Source organism: Amphibalanus amphitrite, unplaced genomic scaffold (genome assembly GCF_019059575.1).
Source record: "Amphibalanus amphitrite isolate SeventyFive unplaced genomic scaffold, NRLGWU_Aamphi_draft 001381F_arrow, whole genome shotgun sequence".
Classification (NCBI taxonomy): domain Eukaryota; kingdom Metazoa; phylum Arthropoda; class Thecostraca; order Balanomorpha; family Balanidae; genus Amphibalanus; species Amphibalanus amphitrite.
The window spans coordinates 71,832-97,841 of NW_024882874.1; the positions used below are offsets into that span (position 1 = coordinate 71,832).

At 49.4% G+C, this 26,010-nt stretch overlaps 2 protein-coding genes across 7 annotated transcripts in view; one reads left to right on the plus strand and one right to left on the minus strand.

Annotated features, from left to right (window-relative positions):
• Nucleotides 1-26,010, plus strand: part of LOC122372645 (protein sidekick-like) — a gene marked incomplete at its 3' end in the record, with an annotated part of 142,948 nt that overhangs the window by 39,448 nt on the left and 77,490 nt on the right. The window contains exon 2 of the mRNA XM_043350112.1: nucleotides 5,633-5,725. Coding sequence (XP_043206047.1) covers nucleotides 5,633-5,725 — 93 coding nt within the window. The remainder of the gene's footprint in view (nucleotides 1-5,632; nucleotides 5,726-26,010) is intronic.
• On the minus strand, nucleotides 11,104-24,151 carry LOC122372647. 6 transcript variants are annotated; one of them, XM_043350119.1, is made up of 11 exons: nucleotides 23,922-24,151; nucleotides 22,403-22,483; nucleotides 20,535-20,615; nucleotides 19,427-19,510; nucleotides 18,997-19,119; nucleotides 18,108-18,252; nucleotides 15,972-16,289; nucleotides 15,202-15,428; nucleotides 14,735-14,900; nucleotides 12,805-13,094; nucleotides 11,104-12,282 (listed from the first exon to the last, which is right to left on the minus strand). In XM_043350119.1, exons 9-11 carry the CDS (start codon nucleotides 14,777-14,779, stop codon nucleotides 11,433-11,435), a joined length of 1,185 nt encoding a protein of 394 aa, XP_043206054.1. In that variant the 5' UTR covers nucleotides 14,780-14,900; nucleotides 15,202-15,428; nucleotides 15,972-16,289; nucleotides 18,108-18,252; nucleotides 18,997-19,119; nucleotides 19,427-19,510; nucleotides 20,535-20,615; nucleotides 22,403-22,483; nucleotides 23,922-24,151; the 3' UTR covers nucleotides 11,104-11,432. The 6 variants fall into 6 exon arrangements, with proteins under 6 accessions (XP_043206054.1, XP_043206055.1, XP_043206052.1 ...); XM_043350118.1 differs by lacking the exons at nucleotides 11,104-12,282; nucleotides 23,922-24,151 and having other exon boundaries at nucleotides 12,965-13,094; nucleotides 22,403-23,463; XM_043350115.1 differs by lacking the exons at nucleotides 11,104-12,282; nucleotides 12,805-13,094 and having other exon boundaries at nucleotides 14,227-14,900.

Sequence of the window (26,010 nt, forward strand, 5' to 3'; positions counted from 1 at the left end):
TTGAAGGTTGTCTTGTATTGGAATGATGTGTTTAAGGCCTTTTACTTTATCCGTTGCGGTGATCAGGAGCTCTATCCTTTCAAGTAGTGATTTTTGGACTCCAGCCCCGCTATGGAAAATACTTCTTGGGATTTACCTTCTTGTTATTCTCTGAGCGTCTATTTTTATTTCTTTGCCTATGACGTCTTGACAGCGACCTACCGCGACATTTTCGTATCCTCTCTTAGGGCTGTTGACCGACCTTAACGACTTTCTGGGCGGAGTGTCACTCGCTGAATCCGCCCGGCACTCACCCATTGCCGTTTTTCTCCCGGTCTTTTTGTCCCATTGTGTGGCCCGGTGAACGGGCTGCCTTCCGGGGGCTCCACCCCAGACATTCCTGGGGGCACATCCGGGGCGCGTCGCTGACACCGTGACGTGACATGACACTCGACTTGACAGTGGCGGATCCAGGGGGGGGGGGGGGGGGGCAAAATGGGCATTTGCCCCCCAAACGGCATAATTTTAACATTACGCCTATGGAAGATGCATGGAAAGAATCGATAGCTTGTTATGGTTTGCCCCCCCCCCCCAAACCTCTGAGCTGGATCCGCCTCTGCACTTGAAGCGTGACCAGACGGATGACACGTCACGAGGATAGCATACCGACAAGAGCAAATTGCCATGTCCAGGGGCGTAGGCAGGGGGGGGGGGGCACTGGGCCATGGCCCCCCCCCTTGGGCGCCGAAGGCGCCCTCCAATCGCAAATGCAATTGTGATATAATCGAATCGAAAAACAATCGCGACTGGAGGGCGCCCTCCAATCGCGAATGTGTTTACAGGGAAAATACGGATGGAGGGCGCCCTCGGAGGACGCCCATTCCAAATACGCCCTCCAAATACGGTTGGAGGGCTCCCTCGGGCGCCCTCCAACCACATTTGTAGGCTGTAGCTCTCTAAGCGTAACGGTGGTCGCCTATGTAAGCCGCTGTCCCGTAAATAAGCGCCCTCTCACCCGAAGGCGCCCTCCTGTAGGTCGCCACCCTGCTACATATTGCCGCCCTTCTGCTGATCGGCGTCCTCATAATTATTGGCGCTCTCCTACCTATTGCGCCCTCATGTGAAATTTTCAAGGCCGCCTTTCTCCTTTTTGGCACCCTATTGTTCAGTGCCGCCCTCCTACCTATTGGTTCCCTAGTCCTTCCTGTTGAATGTTAATCGGGGCCCTTCTCTTATTGGCGCCCTCGTGTTGATCGCCGCCCTCCTAACCACTGGCACCCTCCTGTTGATCACCGCCCTCCTATCCACTGGAACCTTCCTGTTGACCAGCGCCCTCCGCACAGACGCCCTCCTGTTCGTGTCATCCTCTTGAGCAAAGGCACCCTCCTCACCATTGCCACCCCCATTTTAATCGTCACCCTTCCGCTCATTAACGACTTCCAGTTGATGACCGCCCTCCCACCTATTGGCGACCTCTTGTTGATCGCCACCCTCCTATTGGTGCTCTCCTGTTCCTCGCTACCCTCTTACCTGGTGGCGCCCTCCTGTTGATTGTTGATCGGGGCCCTCCTACCTATTGGTGCCCTCCTGTTGATCGCTGCCCTTCTATCCATTGGCGCCCTCCTGCTGCTCGCCAACTTCCTACCTATCGGTGCCCTACTATCGAAACTCGGGATGTTGATCGGGGCTCTCCTACCTATTAGCGCCCTCCTGTGGATCGCAGCCCTTCTACCTATTGGCAACATCCGTTGATCGCTGCCCTCTTATCATTTATTTACTCCTTTGGCATGTTTTTCAACTTAGTCGTTCTATTGCACATAGTTGATGTCTTGCCTGTGAAAACTGCCACAAATGAACGTGCATTCAGCACAATGAATGAAGTACCTATACCTACCAAAACTATCTACGCTCTACGATGCATAAAACACGTCTTTGGTCTTAACGGATTGATCCTACTTTACGTGCATCATGGCATCTATATGGATTACGATTAAGTATTGTCAACAGGTTCGGCCGCAACAGCAGGCATCTGAAGTTTCGTTGATTGAAACTGGTTATGTGGGTACACTGTATGCATCTGTGAGAAGGCTATGAAGGCTGGTCTGAGGTAATTTGGATGATGTTTACGCATCTCGCGCTCCGGTATCAATCCGATACGGTGATCTGGTGCGTAGATATGCCACCGCCAATAAACTTTTATACATCGACACCCATGAGCCAAGCTTTCTATACAGTTTGTGTGGCAGCGGCCCGACCAAACCTTAGGTATTTTTTACACCTTCAAATTTGGTAAAAGAGCGAGAGGAGCTTTGAACGGTGATCGTATAAAAGGCGTGCCTAAAAAGCGGAGGAAAAGGTTGTTTTCAAAAATTTCGCGCGCCTTCGGCGCAGCATTTCAAGAACACTTGACCTTTTGTGACCTGGAGTATAAAGAATAATTATAGGTACACACGATGCAAAATCAATGCAGCACGACCTATACGAGGTTACGCAAAAAAAAAACTGGTGGCATGGTAAAAAACGCCTCCCAACCCCCCCCCCCCCCCACCCCGCTGAGCGATTTTTTATCTCGCGACCGTATGGCGCCCTCCTTGGGTGAGGTGGCGCCCTCCAAACCCTTGGCCCCCCCCCCCTTCGCGATTTTCTAAATACGCCGCTGGCCATGTCACCCATGAGTCGCGCTTCAACGGCGTCGAATTGTTGCCTCCGCTGTGGGAAGGACAAGACTACCACTTTGACTCAACTCAGCTCATTTATTTTTTTAACATAACAAACAAAATGAAATACAAAAATGACGATATCACCCTTCCACCATCACCTCTGTTTTTTATGTGTTAGTCATTTTTCAGTGTGTCCACACTTACTGATTATTATTTTCTAACTTTTCTGTGGGATAAAATGCATAATGGAAATACTCTATTTAGTGTCATTACTTTTCTTGATTTACAAGTAAACTGTTGAAGTTCTTGCTTGGACTTAGTCCCAAAGAGTGGCCGAATAAAAAATCAATAACATTCTCCTCTCATAATGGCGTCCAACCCTGCTTAGCTAATATCCCACCACCAACAGCCGTCAACCTCCCGCCTGTCTGTTACACCTGCCTGCAGCGGCGGCAGCGGTACTAGCCCGCGGCGTTTTCCAGCGCACGGCGCCTGCCCGGCCGGCCAGACGGCCTCAGTACCCGTGCCCTTGTCCGGCTCGGGTCGGGCCATTCACCCCACTCAGTCCGCCGACGGGCGGTTGGTGGGACCCGGTGACGGGGTGCGCTGGTGTGGTGTGAGACGGGGATGGGGGGGGGGAGGGTGATCACTGATCAGGAGAGTGGGAGGATGATAAGGAAGGAAGAAGGTTGATAACTTAGAGTATAGAGGGAATGGGACTTGATGTGGATGGAATGGGACGTGATGGGATAGAGTGGGAATTGGCGTCGTGGGAAGTGATTTGACGAGACAAGACAGGGCAGGGGATAAGACGGACTGAACACTGGACCAGACAGGCCGGAATTGAAAAGGTTCGGTAGGACAGGACATTAGACAGGACAAGACTGGCTTCGTAGAGGACAACACAAAACCGCGCAGGAACCTTCGTGCGTTGAACTGGCGTCTCTAGTCTAAATCTGCACAGCATACCGACACCTTGCCGTGTGCTCGCATGCATAAGTGATCTCACCAAGTACTCCTATGTATGCGTATTGCGCACATCACGTGTCTTCGACAGGCTAGCTGGATAATGCAGCACTAGGAGTGGTGCTGCTGGTGAATGGTGATATTCGATGTGGTGTCGTGGTCGAGTTGTGTTCCTCCGGTGGTGCTACAGCATTCTGGTCGTGACATTCGCCGTGATGCTGGGGTCCGATTCTCTGCGGAATCCCTATTTGGACCCCTAGAAAGGTTGGGGTCCCCTGCAGTTCGTAGACCAGTGACAATCAGTCTAAATTCCCAGCTCAACCGTAACTTCACCGCAAGGTGGTGGTCCCTTGCGTGACATGGTGTGCTTTGAGTTTTCGCTGCCAGTGGCGGGCAAATACCATACCAGTGACGTGGCGTGAAGTTGAAATGGATGAATCAAAGGCGGCCGTTGGCAGTTGCCGATGCGCCGATGGGTTATGAGTAGCTGTGGGAAAGGGTTTGGAATCGTAGGTATATTTTCGGGCCAATGATAGTGAAACAGGCAAAACAGGCAGGGTGTATCTGGAAACCAAGGTCACCGACTGCTATGTTCCATGGATGTCGTAAAAGTGCTGCCTGTAACCGATTCTTACGCCCGCTGACTCCTCACCTTCCTTTTCTCTGCCTCTCTCTCCCTTCCACTGCCGCGGGCCACCACCGCCTCCCAAGGGTCCTGGCAGGATGAGGAAGTGCGGAATGATAGGGTCCGCCGGCGGGCGTCCCAACGACCGTTTGTTTACCTGGCCGGGTCATCCGTCCGCGCGACCCACCTTCCCATATCTCCTGAGATGGGAGAGGGGCTGGGGAGGGAGAGAGAGAGAGAGAGAGAGAGAGAGAGAGAGAGAGAGAGAGAGGGGGGGGAAGAGAGTAATGCGGTTTGAATGTGAAGCGGTCTTAGCGACCCATTTCCGGGATTAGTTCAACGGGCTCGTGGCTGCGGCGGAAAGATGGGAGGTGGGATGTTGTGAGGTGCCCGCGAGGTGTTGGCATTTGACGCTAATTTGTAGCAAGAAGATGTTGCTGTTCTAACTTGTTCGAGACGTTTCTGTTTTGGGTTCAGGTTCTAAGACCTGAGGCGAGATGCCAAACGATGATGCTTGCTGGTTAGATTCGTCTAAATGTTTTTTCTCATGCATATTGGAACGATTGCCTTTACAACATTCCAATGGGAATCTTACCTCTCTGGCGCTTCACTCTTGCAGCATTGAAAACCTCAACTTTGCAAAGAAATGACTAGCGATGTTTGTCGTAATGCTCTTAGTAATGAGAAACATTGACCTGTCTCCCCTCATCCTACCTCACAACACCGATAATCATAAGCCGTCTTCCATAAACACATTTTGTATTTTCCCATGTATTACTCACGAAAAGAGAGTCAGAGACCCTCGTCTGCTCCCATCATCGCCGAACAGAGTCATTCCTACCCACTCGGCTTGGAGCTCGACCACGCTGTATGACCGTTGAGTGATTATGGTCGACGGTGGGAAGCCGCGTGTGAACCGACCACGGCCCGGTCGGTGCATCGCCAATGAGGGTCCCGCGGCGGACTAACAGATTGTGTCTGGGCTAATGCCCGGTTCACGTTGAGTTCACGCCGACTCCTGCTGGGGTCGTGCCGGATTCTGGCTGGTTTCCTGGCTGGTTCATGCTGTGTTCACGCGGGATTCAGGAGATTTTATGCAGTGCTGACGCCTGGCTCGGCTACTTGATGGAAAGAGGCATATCGATGAGTTGATTGAGATTTTAATTAGTTTATCGACGTCACAGGCTTTTCATGATGGTCTGAGGCAGTGCATGGCTCGGCTAGAATGCATTTTTTATTCTTTAATCAATGCTGTGTGTTCTTATATCTAGAAACAAATCGCATGAAGGATATTCATGCTATGCGTAGGTATTTGTCTTATTGTAATTATTATATTACCGTCCAGTCCCATAAACGGCTTTATGACTTCCAGCGCTCTGACTCTTTATTCTTCTATTTTCAGACCTGCAGGCGCCACGCTTCATCACTCAGCCATCTTCGGGGAGCTCCATGGTCAACGAGGGCTACACCAAGATCATGCAGTGCCAGGCGTTTGGTAAGTACACCGTCAGGGCTGCCGAAAATCGAGCGCTCGGTCTTCTGGTTTTGAGTGGCAGATGCACGTGCGATATGATGGCAGACGCCTGTGTTGTGCTGATGCGTGCAAGTACCGAAGGAATCGTGCCTTCACATGGCACAAGGGCACGCGAGTGTCATCAAAGTCCTCAGACATTTTGTGGCGAAACATTTCTCTTTTGAACGTGCGCTGAAGACACTGGCCTCTTCGAACACATGATGTCAATGCGAGCACAATGTAATGTATTTGATAAGGCTCACGCTTGCGATTTCCTGACCGCGGAATGAGTCTGCTTCAGCCTCAACGTTGCATCTTTATCGATATTACTTCTGCGGTACGAAACAACACTTACACACAGTAGCATTTCATCACTGTTTGTGACCGGTCTCCAACGTTTCATCTTAACCGACAACACTTCAGCGGTAGGCTGAAGCACCTACAGCCTTGCAGACGTTGACCTTAGGCTGAGGACATGGCCAGTTGGTGCCACGGCTTGGTAACTGCGCTGGGCACCTTGGAGCCGTCTTCGATACCGAGTACGAACATGGAGAGCGGCCAAACAACACTGGCAAACTTGCGGTTAAACACAGATGCAGGTCTTGCTTTCTGGAATAGCCTACGTTACCACTTCCCAAATCATCATACTTTCGAGAGAAAAAATTAAGAGCCAGAACATTTATTTCCGACAAACACGTTTTATTTTAGCATAAAGTGAATCACATAAAAACAGTATGTGAGAACACTTCAGAACACTTCCACGTCTAGGCCTCACTGACCAAGGAGTCCGCACCAGATTGTGTGTCGGGACGAGGGATCCGCTACGTTCTTAGGATTGGGGGTTAAAAATGCTGGAACACATACTGCTAGTAAGATACTTTATTGCATAGTTTTGTCCACAAATAAAACCGGTTAATCTACGCACAACACATTATAAAAAAACAGAAGTGTGAAGTGGGAACACTTCAACGTCTTTAGGAACACATCACCTTTGTCGAGCCGCGACTGGTGCCTCGTCTTTGTGCACTGCAGGCTAGCACCTAGACTTGCTGCTGGACAAACTTGAGGCACTTCTAAGGGACATTTACGCCATCGTCGATGCCAAGGACGTATCGTTGAACGTATGCGTACAGAGGCGCCAGCTTCCTTTGGAATGACATTAAACACAGAGTGGCACAGCAGTTATTTATTCATTTATTCACGTCTCCCTCCCCCCTCCAACAGGCCAATGGTGCCCAATTACTGGCAGGCTCCTTCTCCACCTTAGACGACGGCTGATGCGGGAGCCCACCCCGCTCCTGGCCGCGCAGCTGGGGAGCTAGCTTACCAGTAGCATAGGGTGCAGTCGGGGCTCAACGGTGCACACTAGTCCACGTGTAGGCGCTTAGTCTCGTTTTCATCCTCGGTTATATACTTGCCCAAGACGCATGCGCCATCTGATCTGAGGCTCAACCAATCAGATGGTAGCAAGTAGCAACGCACTGTTCCGATCACGCTGGTCCCCTTTACTGATTCGCGTGTCAAACAACATCCACTATTTTCAGGTAAACGCCGCTCATATTTATCGAGCTGCTGGCCGGGTTGACTCGCGGCCGTCTTCACTGTCGCTCAAAACCACGTACTTGTCAACCTTTCGGCCGTGCTGAGCCGGGGCCACCTCAAACGTCGCTCAAACCCACAAGCATCGGGCTGACGCCGTTCAGTCATGGGCGTCGCCACCACTACGGACACTACGGACAGTGTCCGTACAAGTTTTGGAAGGCCCGGAAACTTGTACGGAATGTCCGTACAAGTTTCGTCGACCGCAAATGCAGTCTTCGCACATGTTTGAAGCAGGTTAAAGTTTATCAGGCCCCTATTTGTGGTTAAAGTTACGATCCAAGGCCGCCCCAAAGTCAATGTCACGCAAGAGTAGGTATATAGGGTGTAACGAAGTTATTCGGACATCTATTTCTTATTTATTAGAACTCAGCCCGGCCGCGACCGCTAAAGCCGCGCTTTGCCAAGTGGTTAGGAGAGTTGTCAAGATAACGACAAGCATACGACAACAATCAATCTGCAGATTGACTTGTATTCTTGGCAAGGCAGATAATAAGAACTAGAAGGCCCACATCATGACCCACCAGCCCAACACTATCCACCCCTTAACTTGGTTCTTCTGCCTATCAAACTGAAAAAGACAACGCAATGGACGGGAAAATAGCTAGTGCACCACCTTTGGCCTCACGCCAAGACACATCCACTGCACTGGTCGAGGGAAGACATGAGCGTTTGTTGGAGTGGGCAGTAGCGGCGGAACACCTTCAATTAAGGGGGGGGGGGGGGCACTGCCGACTCTTGGTCCCATTCTTTCCATGCAACGCCCATAGGGCTAATGTTAAGATGCCAAAATCAAAGGGGGCACGGTGCCCCGGTGCCCTCCCCGTTCCGCCGCCTATGGTGGGCAGCTATTCGCGCTGTATTGTCCTTTGAACCGTCAAAGCGGCTTGTGTTGGCTGCCAGTAACTCATTACTCAAACGTGCCGGCCGTCACCGGCGTCAAACATCCGGCCAAGATCCAGATCTGGGACATGTTCAGCTTATGTGCGATGTTCCAGCTGTGCATTGTGTCACAGAAGACCACCTTCAGTGACGAGTATTACCGAAGCAGCATCCTGGCAAACAAATAATTGGAGCCGCTCAACCGGACGGCACGGGAGGGCTCGATTTCTAAAAACGCATTGATTTTGATTCAAGCCACGCTGCATTCGTGCAGGCTGGAGCGCTACATTTAAGTCCGTAGGAGAATCAGAAGTGACATCAGGAGAAGCTCTTATCCTTCTGGACTAACGGGCGCCGACTTGGAAATAGTTGTCATCCTGATTTCATAGAGATCTTAAGGATTTTTGTCCAGCGGGAAGTGAATAAGGGGACACCCGGCACCAGGACCGCCCAACTGTATGTGAGCACATACATGCTAATACGGCGTCTGTCCACATCAAACCCACTTCTTGAAAACCCAGTAGCTGGAATGTTACAGGCATTTCTAAATCTTATGAAAGCTGGCGATATCTTCATCAAAAGGAAAACCTCAGGCTGTCTTGTTTCTTAATCACAGCGGGAAGAAAGGTGACCGGATAATTTCGTTACACCCCGTATCCTTCTATAGGCTATTTTACTGATACGTCAGTCATATTACCCTAATTATGTCACTTTTGTCATCCTGAGGCTCTAAATGAATGCTTAGATCAAAAGGAATGACAAAATCGTAGCCAGTGACTTCAAATACAGCAAATGAGACTGATCATGTGTAAACGTCAACCAAAGGCCATTCGAGGTCACATGAGGTCAACATAAAACTTGACCTTTTCAAACAACCTATATGTCATTCGACGTGTCTTGACATGACCAATGCGTTGGTACCACTGCTTTAGGTCTAGGACCTTTTTTGGTGAAGAAATCTGCAAAAAAGCCGCAGCTCGGGGTCGCTAACCTAACCTTTGACCTAATGTCGCTAACCCTTTGACCTAATGTAGGTTGGTATCAATTCTTTTTTTTTTTGTCCCATACCTATTGAATTGTCCACCATGTGAAACATAGTGGAACAGGTATGCAGGAGTGCCCTTCCATGCCCATGTGACCTGGCTACGTTAAATACCATAGAACTTCATTCAACGAGGGGAATTCAAGCACATTAGGTCACATCACTCCCCGCTCTTTTTTTTAGCTATGGACAGCCCGCCACCACAGGTATTAGTAAAAAGGTTACCCCTGGGGACCCAGCAGACAGATAGCATGGCTAGTGACGTCCGCTGAGTACCCAGGGCTGACAATGGTTAGGTAGGATAAGGACAAAAAGAGACGAAATATGAAAAAGCAAACAATGCATGTAAAATGTGTTTCTATTTTTTCCCCAAAACCACTAGGCATTCGGGGGCTATCGCAACTATTCGTCCGAGGTGTGTATGTGGGGGGGGGGGGGGAGGACGAAAAACACCCTCCCTGGGGGGTGCGGCTAATTGTAGGCTACGCTTTTGCGAAACTGCCGAGTTTGGCAGCCCAACTCTGACCAAAGCGATATGCGCCTAGAACTCACATTTGGCCGCCCAGATGCAGACTCGTTCGCCTGATGAGAGAGACGCGAGTAGCAAATTATTAGGCAATGAACCTGATGTGCGCAAGCCCGCTTTAAGCATGCAGCTTTAGGTTTTTGGATACTATGAAGACCTCAATAAGGACAATGCGTTTAAATTTCTCTTTCAATATGCATTATGATCGATGATAAGTGCAGTCCAAATCAATTATGTATGTTAAAAGTCGGATCGGATCCACTTCACTTGTAGATTGATTAGAAAATAGTTCAAAATTATGCTAGACAACAGACTCATATAAAAAACTATTATTAAAATCTGTGTGCTGGCTATTCCGATCCGTGGTTTGCTCCATAGAGGAGTCAGGGGCTTCGGGCTCCCGAAGCCCAAGCGCGCCTTTTGGAACTAAGCGATGACAAAAAATAAGCAAATAATTTATCGTAGAGATAATGTGTACCTAACTATACACCTAGTCTCGCATTTCCAAAAGTATTTTAAAGCAAACACGTGACATACAAGCTTTCCGCTTCGTAAGCTATTTATCTATATTTTTAAAATCAATTTTAAAGAAAAAAATCGGGACTCATCAGTCACATGTATTGGCACAAATGCACAATGAGTTGGCGGCCCCGTACACACATGCACTCAAAAGGCAATCTCTGCTCACTCACATACACAATAAAACCAGTAAAACGCCTTTTGGGCGAAGAACGAGCGAGCATGTGCGCAAGGGCGAGAGGGTACTTCCAACGGGCTTGTGCAAAGCACCCTTCTAACCAGTCTCTAGCGGTGTGCCAAATTTGAACGCAATCGGCCCAGCCGTTCCTGAGATCTGGAAGCGGCATTCTGCACGTGCGCACGTGCAAGCAGGGTCCAAACTGACTTTTGCACGGCACCCTACTGACTGGTCCCCAACCGTGTACCAAATTTGAGCGCAATCGGCCCAGCCGTTCTCGAGATCTGGGAGCGCCCCCTGCACGTGCGCACGTGCTGTAGCACCCCAACCTTAACACATGCAGATGAATTAGCTGATAGAGACCTAACTGTGTACCGAGTTTCAATTCAATCGACCCAACCGTCGTGCCGTTATTGAGGTTGCAATTTTGGGGGTTCTTAAAAAATGCCCAACTTTATCACGCGCCACGTGCGGTGGTTGGCAAGAACGCATGGTGGCCATCACACCACAGAACTTTTACGTCCAAGTGACATTCAGTAAAGAAGACCGCTTGTCAATCGGATGTCCCGTTCCTAAGATATTAGGTTTTGAAGAGCGTCCCCACGGCCGGCCGGCCGGCCGGCCGGCCGCTCATACTCAGGATTTTCCCTTAATTCAGTATGAACTCGCTCGCTGCGCTCGCTCGTAATTAAACAATAATAGTTAAGATTAGGCTATGAGCTCGATGCGGATATGAGCTCGGTGAAGTGTGCAATCGGTTCGTTTCGCCGATTTCACCTAAATCTCATCACTCTTACACTCACAGCATATCACAGCATACAGTCCATTTAAACGAACGAGCGCGGAGAGCTGTCACATGCTTTGGGGTGCGTGCGGTGGGGGTGTTAGCACGTATTACCAGCCCAACCCACTCAAGCCCACTCCCCCCCCCCCTAGATGCGGGCTAATATGTGTGATCCTGGTGCACCTGGGGTACTCGCTCGCGTCCCGAGTCGCCATGGCTGAGACTCGTGACGAGATCGCTCGCCGCGGCGCTGTCCGCGTGCACCGCCGAAGGCGCCACCCGAGGTCGCTTGGCCCGCCGCGACCGGAAGCACGGCTGAGGCACTATCCGCGCATTCCACGGTCGGTTCAGCGTGTCTCCGAGATGTTCGCTGGAGACGTCATCAGCCTGGGGAACGGCAGCAACCAGCTGATTCAACTCGCCGATCTTGACGATGGCCGCGGCGAAGAGTGCCCCGGCGCCCTCCGGCACCGCGGCCAGCCGCGCCGACACCGCCGCCAGTTCGGCCAGTGCGCGCTGTTTGTCGGCAGGACGGCTCGGCGGCGGCGGCGGCGGGGGCTCGTCCACCACTTCCGGCGGAGAATCAGGCCTCTGCGGATCGGGCACGGTCAGCTGGGACGACAGGCCATCCACGAGCAGGCACGCAGCATGAATGTGCTTGCACATCAGCTTGTGGCCCGTCCAGTCCGGACAGCTGCACCGCAGGTGGTGGACGCAGGCCCGGCACTCATGGCACCGCTGCTGGCAGCCGATCTCCGGGCACTGGCGGTGTTCCTGCTCCACCCGGTAGGAGCGGCTGGAGTCGCCTGCACCGCACCGAACCTCCCACGCCGGCAGGAGGCTGTCCGTCACCGGGGAGACCGCCGCCTGTTGGCTCCGGACGAGTTCGGCGGCGGTGGCGTGGCGTTTGGCGATCTCCTCGCCGTGGAGGCTTCGAGCCTGCCAGAGCTGCCTCCGGGCCATTGTCACCATCTGGTCGTCGGCGAACTTGAGCAGAGCTGCGATGCACCTGTAACAAATGGATTTCAGTTCAACAACGTGCTATCGCGACAGAGGGCCAGATCGTGATAGTGAACAACGTCTCCAGCCATCTATAGTGGCAACGCGATGAGGTAAAATTAACTCGTAACGCATCACATATTATCCAGATATTCGCAATCTATAGCCCAACTAAAAATCTACCCAGTTCAGTTGTAAAATATTCGTTCAAGGACAAAGGCTCCTGAGAATATTTAGGCCTGAGCGACTTTTGAATGCTAAATTGGTATAGAATAGGGCGACAAAGTTGTTATATCCCTTATCGAGAAAAAAAAAACTGTTGGACTTGCCATGGAATAACTATTGAGACATGCTCTAATCCCCGAAAATGTCATTAGTTGTCGTTAGTAACGGCTCTTGCTAGTCCATCCATCGTTCACTGGTAACTAAGAAATTGGCAAATATTTTCAATTAGTTTGACACCAGCGTGTCAACTATCAGACATATTACACCTGTTGCTTTCAATTGGCTGCACATACGCTCAATAACTCACTTGTCCACTCTCTTGTTGACGCGTCCCTCCAGGTACTGATATTTCAGCACCCGGTGGAACGCCTCAACGTGCATGTTTGTAGACACGCCCGCCGCGTCCCTCCTGCCCAGCGTCCATTTGGGGACGCACTCCAGCCAGGTGGCGCGGAAGTAGCGGCCGAACTCGCGGGTGTTGGCGTGTGACAGCAGGCTATCCGCCACCACCTTGGCTGCCGCCACCGCCTTGGCCTCCTCCGCCTCATGCATGATGCCCCACAGGGCATCGTAGGCCTCTTGGCGGGCAACCATGTCCTGCCGGCGAAAATAAACTTAGCAAACCAGCCATGTTAGAGCAATAAGCTCTATCCTGCCTAGTAAAGGGTGGTGCTTGGGCGATGCTAATTCAAACAGGGGCTGAAACGGCAAGGGGGGGTCCAACGGACCCCCCCCCCTTTATACGTTCGTAGCTGAAAAAAAACACCAATACGGGCGAGGGTTAAAAATGACCGAAATACTTTCTTCATGTTATGAGCTGATCTTTTGAACGCCGCCTGCGGCATGGCTCTACATGGACCAGGAGCCGAGTTAGAGGGGGGGGGGGGTAAAAACGTCACTCCCCAAGCACTCCACGGAAAATACCGACCACCAGCGGGTTAAGAATGTTGATATTGCTAGACCCAATCTTGACCTTGAACTTTGCTTACTCTTGCTCATCAATCACTTGGTACGTTTCCCATACATTTTAAGAATGTTGACTGAGTTAACTCTGGGGAGCGGTTATTGTGAGGTCCGTCAACGCATAATGCTACTTTGCTCATTCTTTACCTTTGACCTGCACTTGACCCTACCATGATCTTACAACCGAAATTTTAAGAATTTATCAAAAACGTCCCGTTGAGCGTTTTAGTTTGCCAACTTGCGCGTCTCGCTACGATTGTTGGTTCGGAAGTTATCGGCTGGATTTAACGCCAGACTCAGGCATTTGTGGCGGGTGGCGAAATAACTCACCAACTGCCGGGAAAATGGTAAATCTTGGTATTTGATGACCGGTGAACTGAACATGCAACCTGAAGATGGCCTTACACGTTGGGGTTTATGTCGCGGCAGGCGACAAACGTACTTACGCTGATCATGGGCAGCTTGCCCTTCCACGCTTTCACCACATGCCACGCGCACAAAAGGTGCTGTGTAGCGTGCTGCCCTGTAGTGTTGGTCCACGCGTTGTAATATGCCGGGGCCTTGTCCGACATGAAATACTTTGCCGTGGGAAAAGGCGTGTTGTCGTCGCTGCACGCTCGCATGAGGCCACCTAGAAGGCAGGATATCGCCGTCTCGTCTTCGCGGCTGGAGATAAGCCAGGCAACGGGAATACCGGCGCCGTATTCGTTGAGGACGAGCACCGTGATCAGATGGAAGTCATGTCCTGTGAAAAGCATGCGCCCACAAAGCTAGCCACCAATGTACGTGCGAGTACATGATAAATGGGCCCAATCCGAAGCAGACCAAACCAATCAGAGTTCACCACCAGTAGAGACAAAGCAATGAGTATGTCGAGTGCCATGCACCATACCAAGCAAGCCGACAAGCGGCAGATACTGAAGGAAACTGTTCGCCTTAATCGGTCCGAATAAATGGCGGAAACAAACAGTCTCGTAATCGCATGAGTACCATCGTAAGATTCGCTACATACACGCTCTAAATGGATTCCTCTCTGGAAGTTTTTTCCCTCCTAGACCATAGCTCTGCCCATGGCCCATAGCCCCCCTCTCCCTGATAAAAACAAATCATTTCCTGGGTGAACAGTTTCCTTCAGTGTTTACCACCACAGCACAGCAAGCACAGGTCACTTGGTGAATACCTCTGCACCAAAGCCAGCAGTGTCAAATCAGCCCAAACGTATTTCGATCGAAGCCCATTGCAGCAGTACAATAGTGTGTTGTTTGCATCCTCACCACTTGTGCCGTGGGTGCCATCCATGCAAACGACGGCACTCCCATGCTGCACAAACTTCTTTAGCTGGTGACTTGTACAAAAGCCAAACACGAAGTCGTCGGCCTGAAGAGACTCAGTGCCGCTCGAACCCTCTTCGTCTGGCAGCTTGAGCGTCAAAAGATGGTGCTGGAACCCATCGATTTACATCAGCCGCCGTGGGGCTATGGTGATCTGATCGGGAATGCAAATAAACTACTGAAACAGTAAATCCGTGCTTCTCAAAGCAGCTGCTCTCAACACACTGGAATGGTACAGTCACACTAGCACTTCGATGAGCAAGTTCCACAAAAAATGTGTTAAAAGGAATAAGGCATTGTGGTTGTGTAACTCAGTCTATATTCTCTTTGTTCCAATCTGACAGTAATCGCTATATATCTATAAGGCTGCCACGCAAGCCCGCTAGGCGGGCCTATAAACCTTTTATTACCTGGTCTGAAGATCGGAGCTGCTCCGCGTGCATTCGGACGCTGACCACTTCGTTGGAATGTTTGTTGCTGTCGCCGCCCGCACTGATGCCGATCGATCGGCATATATTTTGAATGTCCTTCCTTTGGACCCAGAATGCCCGACTTGGGCCGGCGTCGGAGTCGTTGCCGCATCGCTCCCTCATGTTGCGCATGACACGTGCCGTGGAAATACCAGCAGCGAGTTGTGCTGAAATTTAGCACAAAACATCGTGCATTACGCATAGCATAATGCACTGATCTCATAAAAAGCACACGCTTGCCGGGAACATATTTTTCACAAATTACTGTGTAAGGGTCATGGAAAATGTTGACAATCAAAGTACCAGCAATAAAAACTTCCTCGGTTAGCGGAGACATGCTATCGGCTTCAGCTCTGTGGACTGCACTTTTTATGAGATGATATTTGATTTTACATCGCTACTTTTCACACCATCATACTCAGAATGCAACCTGTTTTTATCATAAACAGGTGCAATAAAAAACTTTGGGGGGGGGGTATCCCATCGACCCGTAGGGTACACTCGACTTCAGCCCCGTTCAGAAAATGTGTTCCTAAGTACACAGAGACTAGAGGTAATGGTTGCAAGCGAGTACAACGTTCACAGTCACACAGTTACGCCTGTGGTCTTCTGTTTGTTTTTCATGAATTTATTCCTAATACATAAGAACATGTTCAGCGCACCTTTCACATTATATATGACGCCAGGGAAAACAAGTAGCATTATCATACCTTTCGCAATGGCGCGGTCACCGGCTGGAATGCGGAGATGCGGCAGGTTAGCAGCGCCCTCACTGTGCCCGTGGTGGTGAGGGTGCAGCACGGCCGTGACGGTACCGTCGTCATGCTGTAGCATTAGCAGGGTGGACGTGCATTTAACGCCCAGCTTGGAGGAACCCTGCGACTTCAGTCGGCGACGGCCAGACCCGGAGGGCGCGTGGACACCAGACCGCGAACACTCGAAGAGGGTCTTTTGCCCGGGACGAGAAGAGACGCGGCGGTAGAAAACACCTCTCCGTCGTTCTTGGTCCATTTTCCAGTTGTCGAACTCTAGAATAAAGAAAGCATAGCTTCGAAATGCTGGAATAGATACAAGGGCCATATACCTTTGACCTGCAATTCGGGTTTTGGCAAGTTATAATGGAAGGGACGAAAGCCTCGACAACAGAACATGCAATTTGTACCTTTAAATTTTATCACGACTTATAAGACTTATAACGGCGCTGTCCACCCGAGAAATGACAGGATAGCTGTTACATTCCGCTTCCGCGCGCCACATTGCAGATTTATGCGGATGCTTTTAGCTCAGCCCTTGTTTTTTAGTGGGGTCCAATGAACGGCTTTTCTATGACACGTCCTAACTGATAACTTTCATCCATGATAGATACAGGGTGATCAAGAAGGAATGACATAAAGTTAGCCCCCACGAGAGGCGCATAATATAATATAGTTTAATGCATAAACAGCACAGTCGTTAGAAAGAGAAATGTTGGACATTTGACATAACACAAACGGAATTCAGTTGTGACACTCCGTTTGTCTAAAGGAGGTGCTCGAAGAGTGCCCACCCCTCTACGCGCAGTAGAGCTCGGCCCGGCGCCGGGTGTGCCCTGCCATGCGTCTCAGATGGTTGACGACCATCGTGAGGCCGTAGTCCTTGACGACTAACGACAGCCTTCAGCTCATCAAGGGTCTTGCTCTTGAGTTCTCTCCACGATTTCTTGAGCTGCTTGGGGTCACAAGCTCAAGTCCAGGCCGAAAAAAAAAACCCCGGCCTGCATGATGACCAGGGATACTGGGCCCTTGCCGGTCCTTAAAACGTGCAGAGTTTAAAAATTCTTCAAAAATCAGCTCAACATCCACTTTCACAATGCTTCAGGAAACCTGGGAACGTCTTTCTGGAATGTGTGGACAATTCTGCACAAGAAACTGAACTGGAAACCATATCGCCCGATCCTAACGACCGTCCTCTCCGCTGACAGCATGGTGTGGATGATGGAAGCGTGTATCTTCGGCTCAGTCAAGCGGAAGAATGGTTCGAACGGGTGATCTGGAGCGACGAGAAGTTGTTTGTGCTAAACAATCACCCTACAGGAAGAATACAGTCTCCCGGTAGCCTAATAATCCACAGGAGCTGATTCATACAAGAAGGCGCACGGAGCAAAGGTCATGGTCGAGTGGAGATTAAGCGAGACCTCTTCGAGCACCTCCTGTAGACAAAGTGTCACAACTGACCTCCGTGTGTACATATAATGTTAAATGTCCAACACTTCTCTTTCTAACGGTATGCTGCTTGTATGCAAACAGTATGTAAACTTTTCTAACGGTATGCAAACTTTCTAACGGCATGCAAACTTCTCTTGGAGCCTACGGTTAGTAGTGGCTTTCCTATGCGCTACTGTTTTCAGACCCCAATCTAACCGGCAATTGCCTTTCAACATTTAAATTTAAAGTATTTGCTCTGCCTGGAGAGATAATTTTGTGCCATTGAACTAAAATGGTTAGTCACCTGGCCAACTGGGTTAGCATACCATTTTTGCCTTGCCATTTTTGACTATCATTTTCTCCTTTTCCCCAGGGTTCCGAAATGATAAGGGTGAATCGAAAGCACCTTGAATCTTGATCGAAAAGGTGTATCCAAAAGTAGTATCCGAGGTCGTTTCCGACTCCGACTCTGAATCAGATCAGATTTAAAAAAAAAATCAACTAAGCGTGGAATCAGATTCCGAGCGAGTTGGAAGCAAAGACGACATGGAATTGTAGCCGATTCTAATAGGAGGGTTTAAAAAAAATGTGTTCGGCAGCACATACATAAATATGCATTTGCCCACCTGTGTGGAATAAAAGCCCACTACGAAAAAGACATACCAGCCTTGGAAGACAAAGATACTTCGATCTTCTCCTCAGCTGAGCGGGCGTCGTGCTGTTCAGCCAGATGTTTCCGGAGGTCAGCACGGTTACTGAAGCGCGCTTGGCAGCCTCCTTCAAAATCGTGTGCCCCATAGCAGCATGCCTGCAAGTGATTTCAAAATGTTACCAGGCAGCCCCTGTGCTGAACAAAGCATATCCTATTATCCTACACATACAACATTCATTTCATCCCTGACCTTTATTTCAAGTGATATATGTTGTGAAGCAGCATTCCAAAGGTATTCACAAAAAAAACGGTTCCGATCGAGAAACGTCATATTGCTAGTTTCAGCTTAAGAGGTCGACTCGGGTGTCATCGGACTCGACATTTCCGATGAAATCGATTGGTTTTGTCTCGAAGCTCTGGCTCAATCATGGCCAATATGGTATGGGGTAAGGTGGCAGCTACCGTGTGCGGTCCAAAATGTCGATAAGGCATGTGCCGGAAAGGGTTAAATCAAGTGATCGGCTTTTTTGTTAGGATGAAGCTCCTTCGGCCCAATGGGACCATTGCGGAGCTACGGGATTTTAGGTTTGGGGGTGACAGTGGTCTGGCCATTTGCCACCAGATGGGTGAGCCGCCGCAGCCCAGCTGCCCCAGGAGGGGTGCCCCACGGGCATCCTCCACCCGTGGGGCAACCCCGCAAGAGACTACCGACGGGCCACGCAGACGGTCACCCCGGGGTCGGGGTATGCTCACTTGGAGCATGCCCCAGTTAGCCCCCTTCCGGTGGCACCAGCCCGGGGCACGAAGGGCGGCGGGAAGGACGAGGACATGACGCCGCCGAGGATTGTACTTTGAGGGACGGATGGTTTTCAATCAACCACGTCATCTTATAATACTTACAAAGTTTTTGGGCGGTAGCTTCTCTGGTTGTTGATCACCCGCAGACACGTGAGCGGACCGCAAGTGCCTGCGCAGAGCCTCAGCTGAGACAGCCACGTGCTGACACCAGTCGCAGGCTAACTTCTGCCAATTGAAAGAAAATTGCAGCACATCATGTCAGCTGACGATTTTCACAACCAACACAAAGTTGTATTGCCTGTAACATTACTAGGCCGGAGTATGCCGTGCCACACAGTCACGACCAGTGAGCGTAGCAGGTACCTATTTATCCAAATATGAATAATTGCAACAAGATGTGTGGTCACTATCTGCGTGTAATCCCAATGGGCCAATATGTAATATGTGATCCAAAGCGCGGAATCCCGGAAAAAACGGCTCACAAAGAAAATTGTTGTACGATGGAAGTAAACATGAAAATCAATCTGCATACCGAGTTTCTGTGAGTTGTGGTCAGGTGTTCCCTCAAGTCGGACAAAGCATGTGATGAGAAGGAGCACAGCTGGCACTGGTGCACCTGCAGCATGAAATAATATGCTATCAGTCAGTTCGGACCGAGAGCATTGGTCGGGGGGGGGGGGGGGGGAGGACCTGGCACATCAAGGGATATAACCCTATGCAAGGTTATAAATGTTCACTAATGTTATGCATTCACATTGTTCTGATTTTATATCAATTTCAAAACTACCTTCACTATCAACATCATTAAATTTTCATTTTATCTAAAGAGACATTAAGAGAACTGTAAAAGGGAAATTAACCTTTAACCTTCAACCCGATTAGCGCTGGGGTCTCCGACCGAAAACACAGAGCTCAGGGAAGTAGCTGTTACCGGCGTTATCTCCCGACGAACGGGTCGTAGCGAGCAACGCAAGTTGACACAATATGGAGTGAGCACAGTGAGCACATTCTAATGAGCACTTAAAGGAAATAGTTCACTTTCCTGAAATTAGTATTTTGCTATGGATTCGTGATTGTTTATGCGCAAAATGATAAGAAAATAACATAAAATCTTTTTGCAAAAGGATTATTTTCTACATTTTAATATAGGCAGGACTATAATTTATATAAAATAATGTTTGACGCGGAAGCTTATTTACGCGTCGACCAATCATATTGCGTAGCTCAAACCTACGCATGCTGCCTTGGCCGTAAGCAGCATGCTGATTGGCTGACAATGACGTGGCTGCATTCCTCTACAAGGCACGCATTCCCCTGTAAGCCACTTTTCGGAACGAGAAATGGAATATCTTCGTCTAGGGTGATCGTTGGGCCATAAAAGCCTCTGATTTGTACTAGTCTCAGCTCAAGCTACAAGACCGCTATTCCAGTTCAAAACCCCATGTTAAAAGTGAAGTATTTCCTTTGAAGGAAATCATACTGCAACATTGATAACATATATCAATGTTCGCAACTGAGCCGAATAAATGTGCCCTGTGAATGCTGATTTATGGTCATGTATGTGAGCATGTTCATGTTTGAGTGCCCTCACCGTGTGCAGATTCAAATGAATAAACATCTGGATGCCATCTGGATCTTACCATGGGGTGATGTTCTTGAACATGCAGCCTGAGCTGGTATTTGGACTGCAACTTTTGCCCACATCTAGAGCATTGCAGCTTCTGAAAAGTAATAAGCTGTCAGAATTTGAAAGTCAGAAATTGCCGGTCCCGTGGCTCAGTCGGTAGAGCGTCGGACTCCGTGTGGTGAGAGCACACGTCCCGGTTGTAAAAGTCCCGGTTCGAAGCGCGACGGGCGCTCGATGTTTATGAGCCTCCTGACAGGTATGGTTGTTGGTGGCAGGCCGTAGCCAGTCGAAGTCAGTGAGGAGACCGGCCGTGCGCGGCTCTGTGCGTAGGTACCTACGTTAAACTCTGGTTCTAAATTCTGCCATAAGACATGAATTGCGCGATCGGAGGGTAGAGGGCAGGGTCACTGCAACAAGCTCTGCTTAGCGGGGGCTCTGTCCTTGTGAATCCTTCCACTCAAAAGGTTTGGACTAAACTTGTTTTAACCCGCACACCGACGGGGGTCTGCGCCAACTTCGTACCGACGGGGGGGGGGGGCGGATGAACGCCCCACTGAGATCTCGAGAACGAAGCAAGATAGCGAAAAGCGGTAAACGGCAAGGGATACGCACGGACAAGGGCTACAATTTATACAAAGGTCATTTTCAGGTCAGGTCAAAGATGACGTCACAGGGGTCAAAAAAGTCAAAATGGCGGCGCTAGGTATGGAGAGAGTTTTTCTCGAATAACTTTCGAACTAGTCAATATAGGAACAAACTAAGGGCATCATCGTGATCCTCTCGTCAATCCGCATCGAATGATATATATATGTGTTGAACTCGAAAGGTCAAGGTCAAAGGTTGACCTCAGGTCACGTGACCTCGAGGTCATCATGTATATCATTCGATGCGTCTTGACGAGCTGAACACAATGAGACCATCCGCGCGGCTGTATCTTGTTCCTGTACGGAGTTATTGGCAAAAAAACACTGGTGACCTTTGATGACATCACATGACCTCACAGCTGCCCAACAGCAAAACAGACCTCAAGGTAGTGAAGGTTGCTCGTATATGAAGTCATGTATGGTATATGGGGCCATTCCGACCCGTTTTAGTGGTAAAAACAGGGAGTTGATTTTTCCCCCATTGACTTATAATGGGGAGGTCGAGAAATTGACCTGACCTTAGGTCATCGATATCAAAATTCCGAGATAAACAAATTGTAGCTACTAATGACCTTATAACATCCTGCGACTTTCAAAGGCCTCCGACATCTACTGTAGCTCTGGCACGGTGACAAAGTTGCAAAAAAGTAACTTGAGGTTGGGTCGTTCAAAGTGACCTGGTGACCTGACCTTGAAAGTTAGGAGGTTTTAACTTGCACACCATGTGTAAAATTGATGAGAGAATAGTCGTACCAAATTTCGCGGCGCGTAGGTTTTCCCGCTATTCGCGAAAAACCTCAGGGGGGGGGGTGGATATCCGCCCCCCGTCGGTGCGCGTGTTAAAAAAGAATGCAATAAAATATGGGCCTACCTGTACATGCATACACATGGACAACAAATGGACACAATAGATGCAGGCAAACAAGCATGCTGGCATACATGCTTGAGCTCCCAAAAACACAGAGAGTGACAGAGAGACAGAGGGAGAGAGAGAGAGAGAGAGAGAGAGAGAGAGAGAGAGAGAGAGAGAGAGAGAGAGAGAGAGAGAGAGAGAGAGAGAGAGTGAGAGTGAGAGTGAGAGTGAGAGTGAGAGTGAGAGTGAGAGTGAGAGTGAGAGTGAGAGTGAGAGTGAGGGTGAGGGTGAGGGTGAGGGTGAGGGTGAGGGTGAGGGTGAGGGTGAGGGTGAGGGTGAGGGTGAGGGAGAGAGAGGAGAGAGAGAGAGAAAAAACTTGCTTACCTCTGGCGGCAAAGTCTGCTGGGCTTTAGACATCCCATCATGAATGGAGTCAACAAAGTCATCCTCAGAAAGGTCATCCATCTGAAGCATAACAATATTTATATCTGGGTGCCTGCCATGATGTTTGGTAATAGGTATTTAACAATATACGTATAATAGTCATCAATGTTATGTAGAAGCACATGTCACCAGGTAAAAATGTTGACTATATAACCTCTGTTAAGGTCAATGATGTCACATAGAGGCTTTTTTGGGTCATAATAGTTTTTAAATAGATTTTGATTGAAAAGTGATACAGACCTGTGGCTGTGATTGGTAATGGTGTCATTGTGTTTCTCTCATCGAGACATCAAATGATATGCAGCATAACCCATTTGAGTGGCCTTTTGCCCTTGACCAAAGATAAGCATTTGACCTTGCTTTTACTCAAAAAATTATGTATTCTGGTGTGTCTCATTGAGAGAAACACCATGGTGTTCTGCCTATGCCCTATACCTGTTAGTTCAAAAGTTATTTATCAAAAACAATTTGCATCCATATAAGCTATATTGAACCTCAAATATAATTAGAAGCAAGAACAGTGAAGTTTTATCATGTTACAGTTTTCATTAGCATAACAAGGGCAGGGGAGGGGGTGGTTGGGGCTAGCATAACTTAAGCATAACAGGGGGAGGCCAGGTCAAAGACTGGGCCTTGGACTGGGCCCTGTTTCACCGGTGATAGCAGCACGCTACTATTACACGTGCCAAATTGGGTTTCCATGGAAACATAAAAAACCATGGCATCGTCAATCTGTGTGATGTCATCAAATATTGCTACCAACATCTTCACGGCTGTGCGATCAAACAAATGTATCAAACACATTCAACGAGAGAGCAACTCTGTTCCAAACGCAGCTATGAAAAAGCTCATGGATTACACGAAATGTTATTAGTGTGACATAATCACATTACGTCAGCTCGTGCAATTTAATAGCAGTGTGCTATCACCGGTGAAACAGGGCCCAGGTCAAAAAAGTGTTGTGTAATTTATGGATGGCCTGGGCCCCTTACCCTAGAAATCAAACTGAACCTCAACCAAACTTATGCATGAAGTAGGTGGCAAACTTGACATAAATAAATGGCAGAATATTTATTCTTAGGTGTTGTTTTTATCCGCTGGGACTGAGAGCATGAGATGATGTTTTTCGTACTCCAGCGTAGATGGGTAGCCATTCGGCTTCCACGGTTGACAGTGATGACATCCGTCATCTTTTGCAAATCTTTAACGAGTTTGCAAAAGATGACGGATGTCATCACTGTCAACCGTGGAAGCCGAATGGCTACCCATCTACGCTGGAGTACGAAAAACATCATCTCACGCCAGAATATTTAATTTTGGCACTCACAGGGCAACAAAACAAACTATTGATGATGAAACACTGGTACCCGTTTCATGTTTGTCATATCTCTAGCATACAGATCGAGATAGATTAGATACCACAATTAAAGTACCTCCTGCTGTACGTGTGGCCACCGACCTTTCATCTGCTGCCAATAACCACCTTCTTGTGACCTTCTTCAGCGTCGATCAAAGCACGGTATATAAAAATGATCGAAGATCAAGTCCAATATAAGAGTCACGGTGTCTGGATTGAGTTTGCAAAACGCGCCGCTTTTGGGTTCCAGGATGGTTCTAGGCGTATTTCGCTTTGGTCGAGTTGGGCTGCCAAACTTGGCAGTTTCGCAAAAGCGTAGCCCACAATTAGCCGCACCCCTCCCTGGGTCCGCGTGGGTTAACGCATCTGACGAGTATTACGGCTGACAGAATATGTCCGTACAAGTTGGGGACCCGTGGCGACGCCCCTGCGTTCAGTTCACCATATGGTGCTTAAAACGTTGATTTTAACAGCAAATAATATCGGACACGGGCGGCACGGCGCCGTTTGGCGTCGGACACTCCCCCCCCCCTTCCCCCCCCATAGCATTTCAAACATTACTCGAACAGAAAATGCGGCGTTTTACACTGGCGGCCACCTTACATTATCAGCACAAACCTGGCGAGATGGGTTATTAAGAATCGGCTTCGCCTCCACGCCACCACGCCACAGCCTGTCAGCCACTGGCACCAGGCCCATGTCGTCCCCTATCTCCGCGTGTGTCCACTAACACGAATGACGTCACGCATGTGGGCGGAGCTATGGGCGGAGCCTAACGCACGCGGCAGTCCAAGCCGCCATATTTGAATTTATATTTTAATAGAATCTTGTCAATATTTTGGGTGAAGTCAATTTATATGGATAGCTTCGTGACAGTTTAGCTAAACTAATATTAATATAATATGGACGTGCGCATATTCAGCTTGGAATTGCTATTAAAGTTCCGCACCGCGTAGATTCGAACTCGGGACCTTTGGAATACTGCGCGGGCACGCTAACCACTACACTACCGCGACCGCGCGGCGGCCGGCGGCAGGGAGGCTGCGGAGACATGGGGGGACATTTTACGCTTTTGTGAAAAAAGCAAAAGATTTAGCGAAAAACACGTAATAGATAACTTGCAGAAAATTGTCTGCTCTTTCAGATAAGATACTTAGGTTTGATATATCTTGTGCAGACTTCATTCTACAGTGCTTCAAAAATCGCTCATTTACATGGGGATTGAACGGGGCTTCGAGACTTGACTCCAAATGACGTCAGGAGCTGACGTCACGAAAAGGTTGAATCGCCGGACGACCCTACCTGGTATATAGGGCCTTGACTGGCACAGGCGCGTCAGGAGGTTTGTGACCACTAATTTACAGAACCCACCCGCCCGGAGGCCTCAGAGCTCTCTCTAGCGTGGCCAACACCGGGATGTTGTAGTGGCGACACCTATAGGGCATCAGTAGTTCAGAGAGTGCGGCTAGAGGCAGCACTGTAAGGTACCTGCGTGTCTGCAGGCTGTCCAGATTTTCCATATATGTGAATACGCCGTTGCGAACCAGTCATCGGAGCCATCCGGTCGAGGTCATGGCGGGCGCATTCTGCCGGCTAGAGATTTAGCGTAAGCAATCTTTATCGAAGTGGTGCGCAGTAGGAGACAATGTACTGTCTGGTGCTTGGTGTGAGCTGGGGCGGCTGTCACTGTCCAAGCGTCAGCCATCAGAATCCTGCCCTTTCAGCTACCCTGAGTGTTAAATACCTGTCTAGGTGCACTTCCCAGCTACACTGTCAAACAGAAAAAATGGCTTTCACCCATCAGTTGATCAATGAAATTATCAAGACAAAGTCTTGTGCCTTCAAGTGATGCTAAGATATCATCAATGCGCCGAAGAGGATGACTGTACGGAACGCTGACATGAACGACTTTTCTCAAATCAACACAGAACTTGCGTTGTTTGGAATCACGTTTTGCGACTAAAGCTTTTGGACCGGGCCAAGGACTGCGGCTTGGTTCAATAAATAATACCGAGGCCGAGCGGCGGCGCACCGGGCTAGCGAATGTCCTCACAGAGTGTCACTGACTGACCGAGTGTATCCGGGGCGAGCGTCCCGGACCGAAATGGTCCTGGACCAACGTGCCCGTCCCACTCCCGGACCGCGAGTGACAATGGAGTGCCACAAGAGGGAATCCCCTCTCGTCCGCATC

Coding starts and splice junctions, on each gene's coding strand:
- LOC122372647 (XM_043350114.1), bottom strand. CDS start 22,492: ATGCTTCAGATGGATGACCTTTCTGAGGATGACTTTGTTGACTCCATT. Junction 19,511..20,534: donor TTCAAGAACATCACCCCATG/GTAAGATCCAGA, acceptor TTCATGCTGCAG/GTGCACCAGTGCCAGCTGTG. Junction 14,901..15,201: donor AGCTCCGATCTTCAGACCAG/GTAATAAAAGGT, acceptor GATGGGTTCCAG/CACCATCTTTTGACGCTCAA.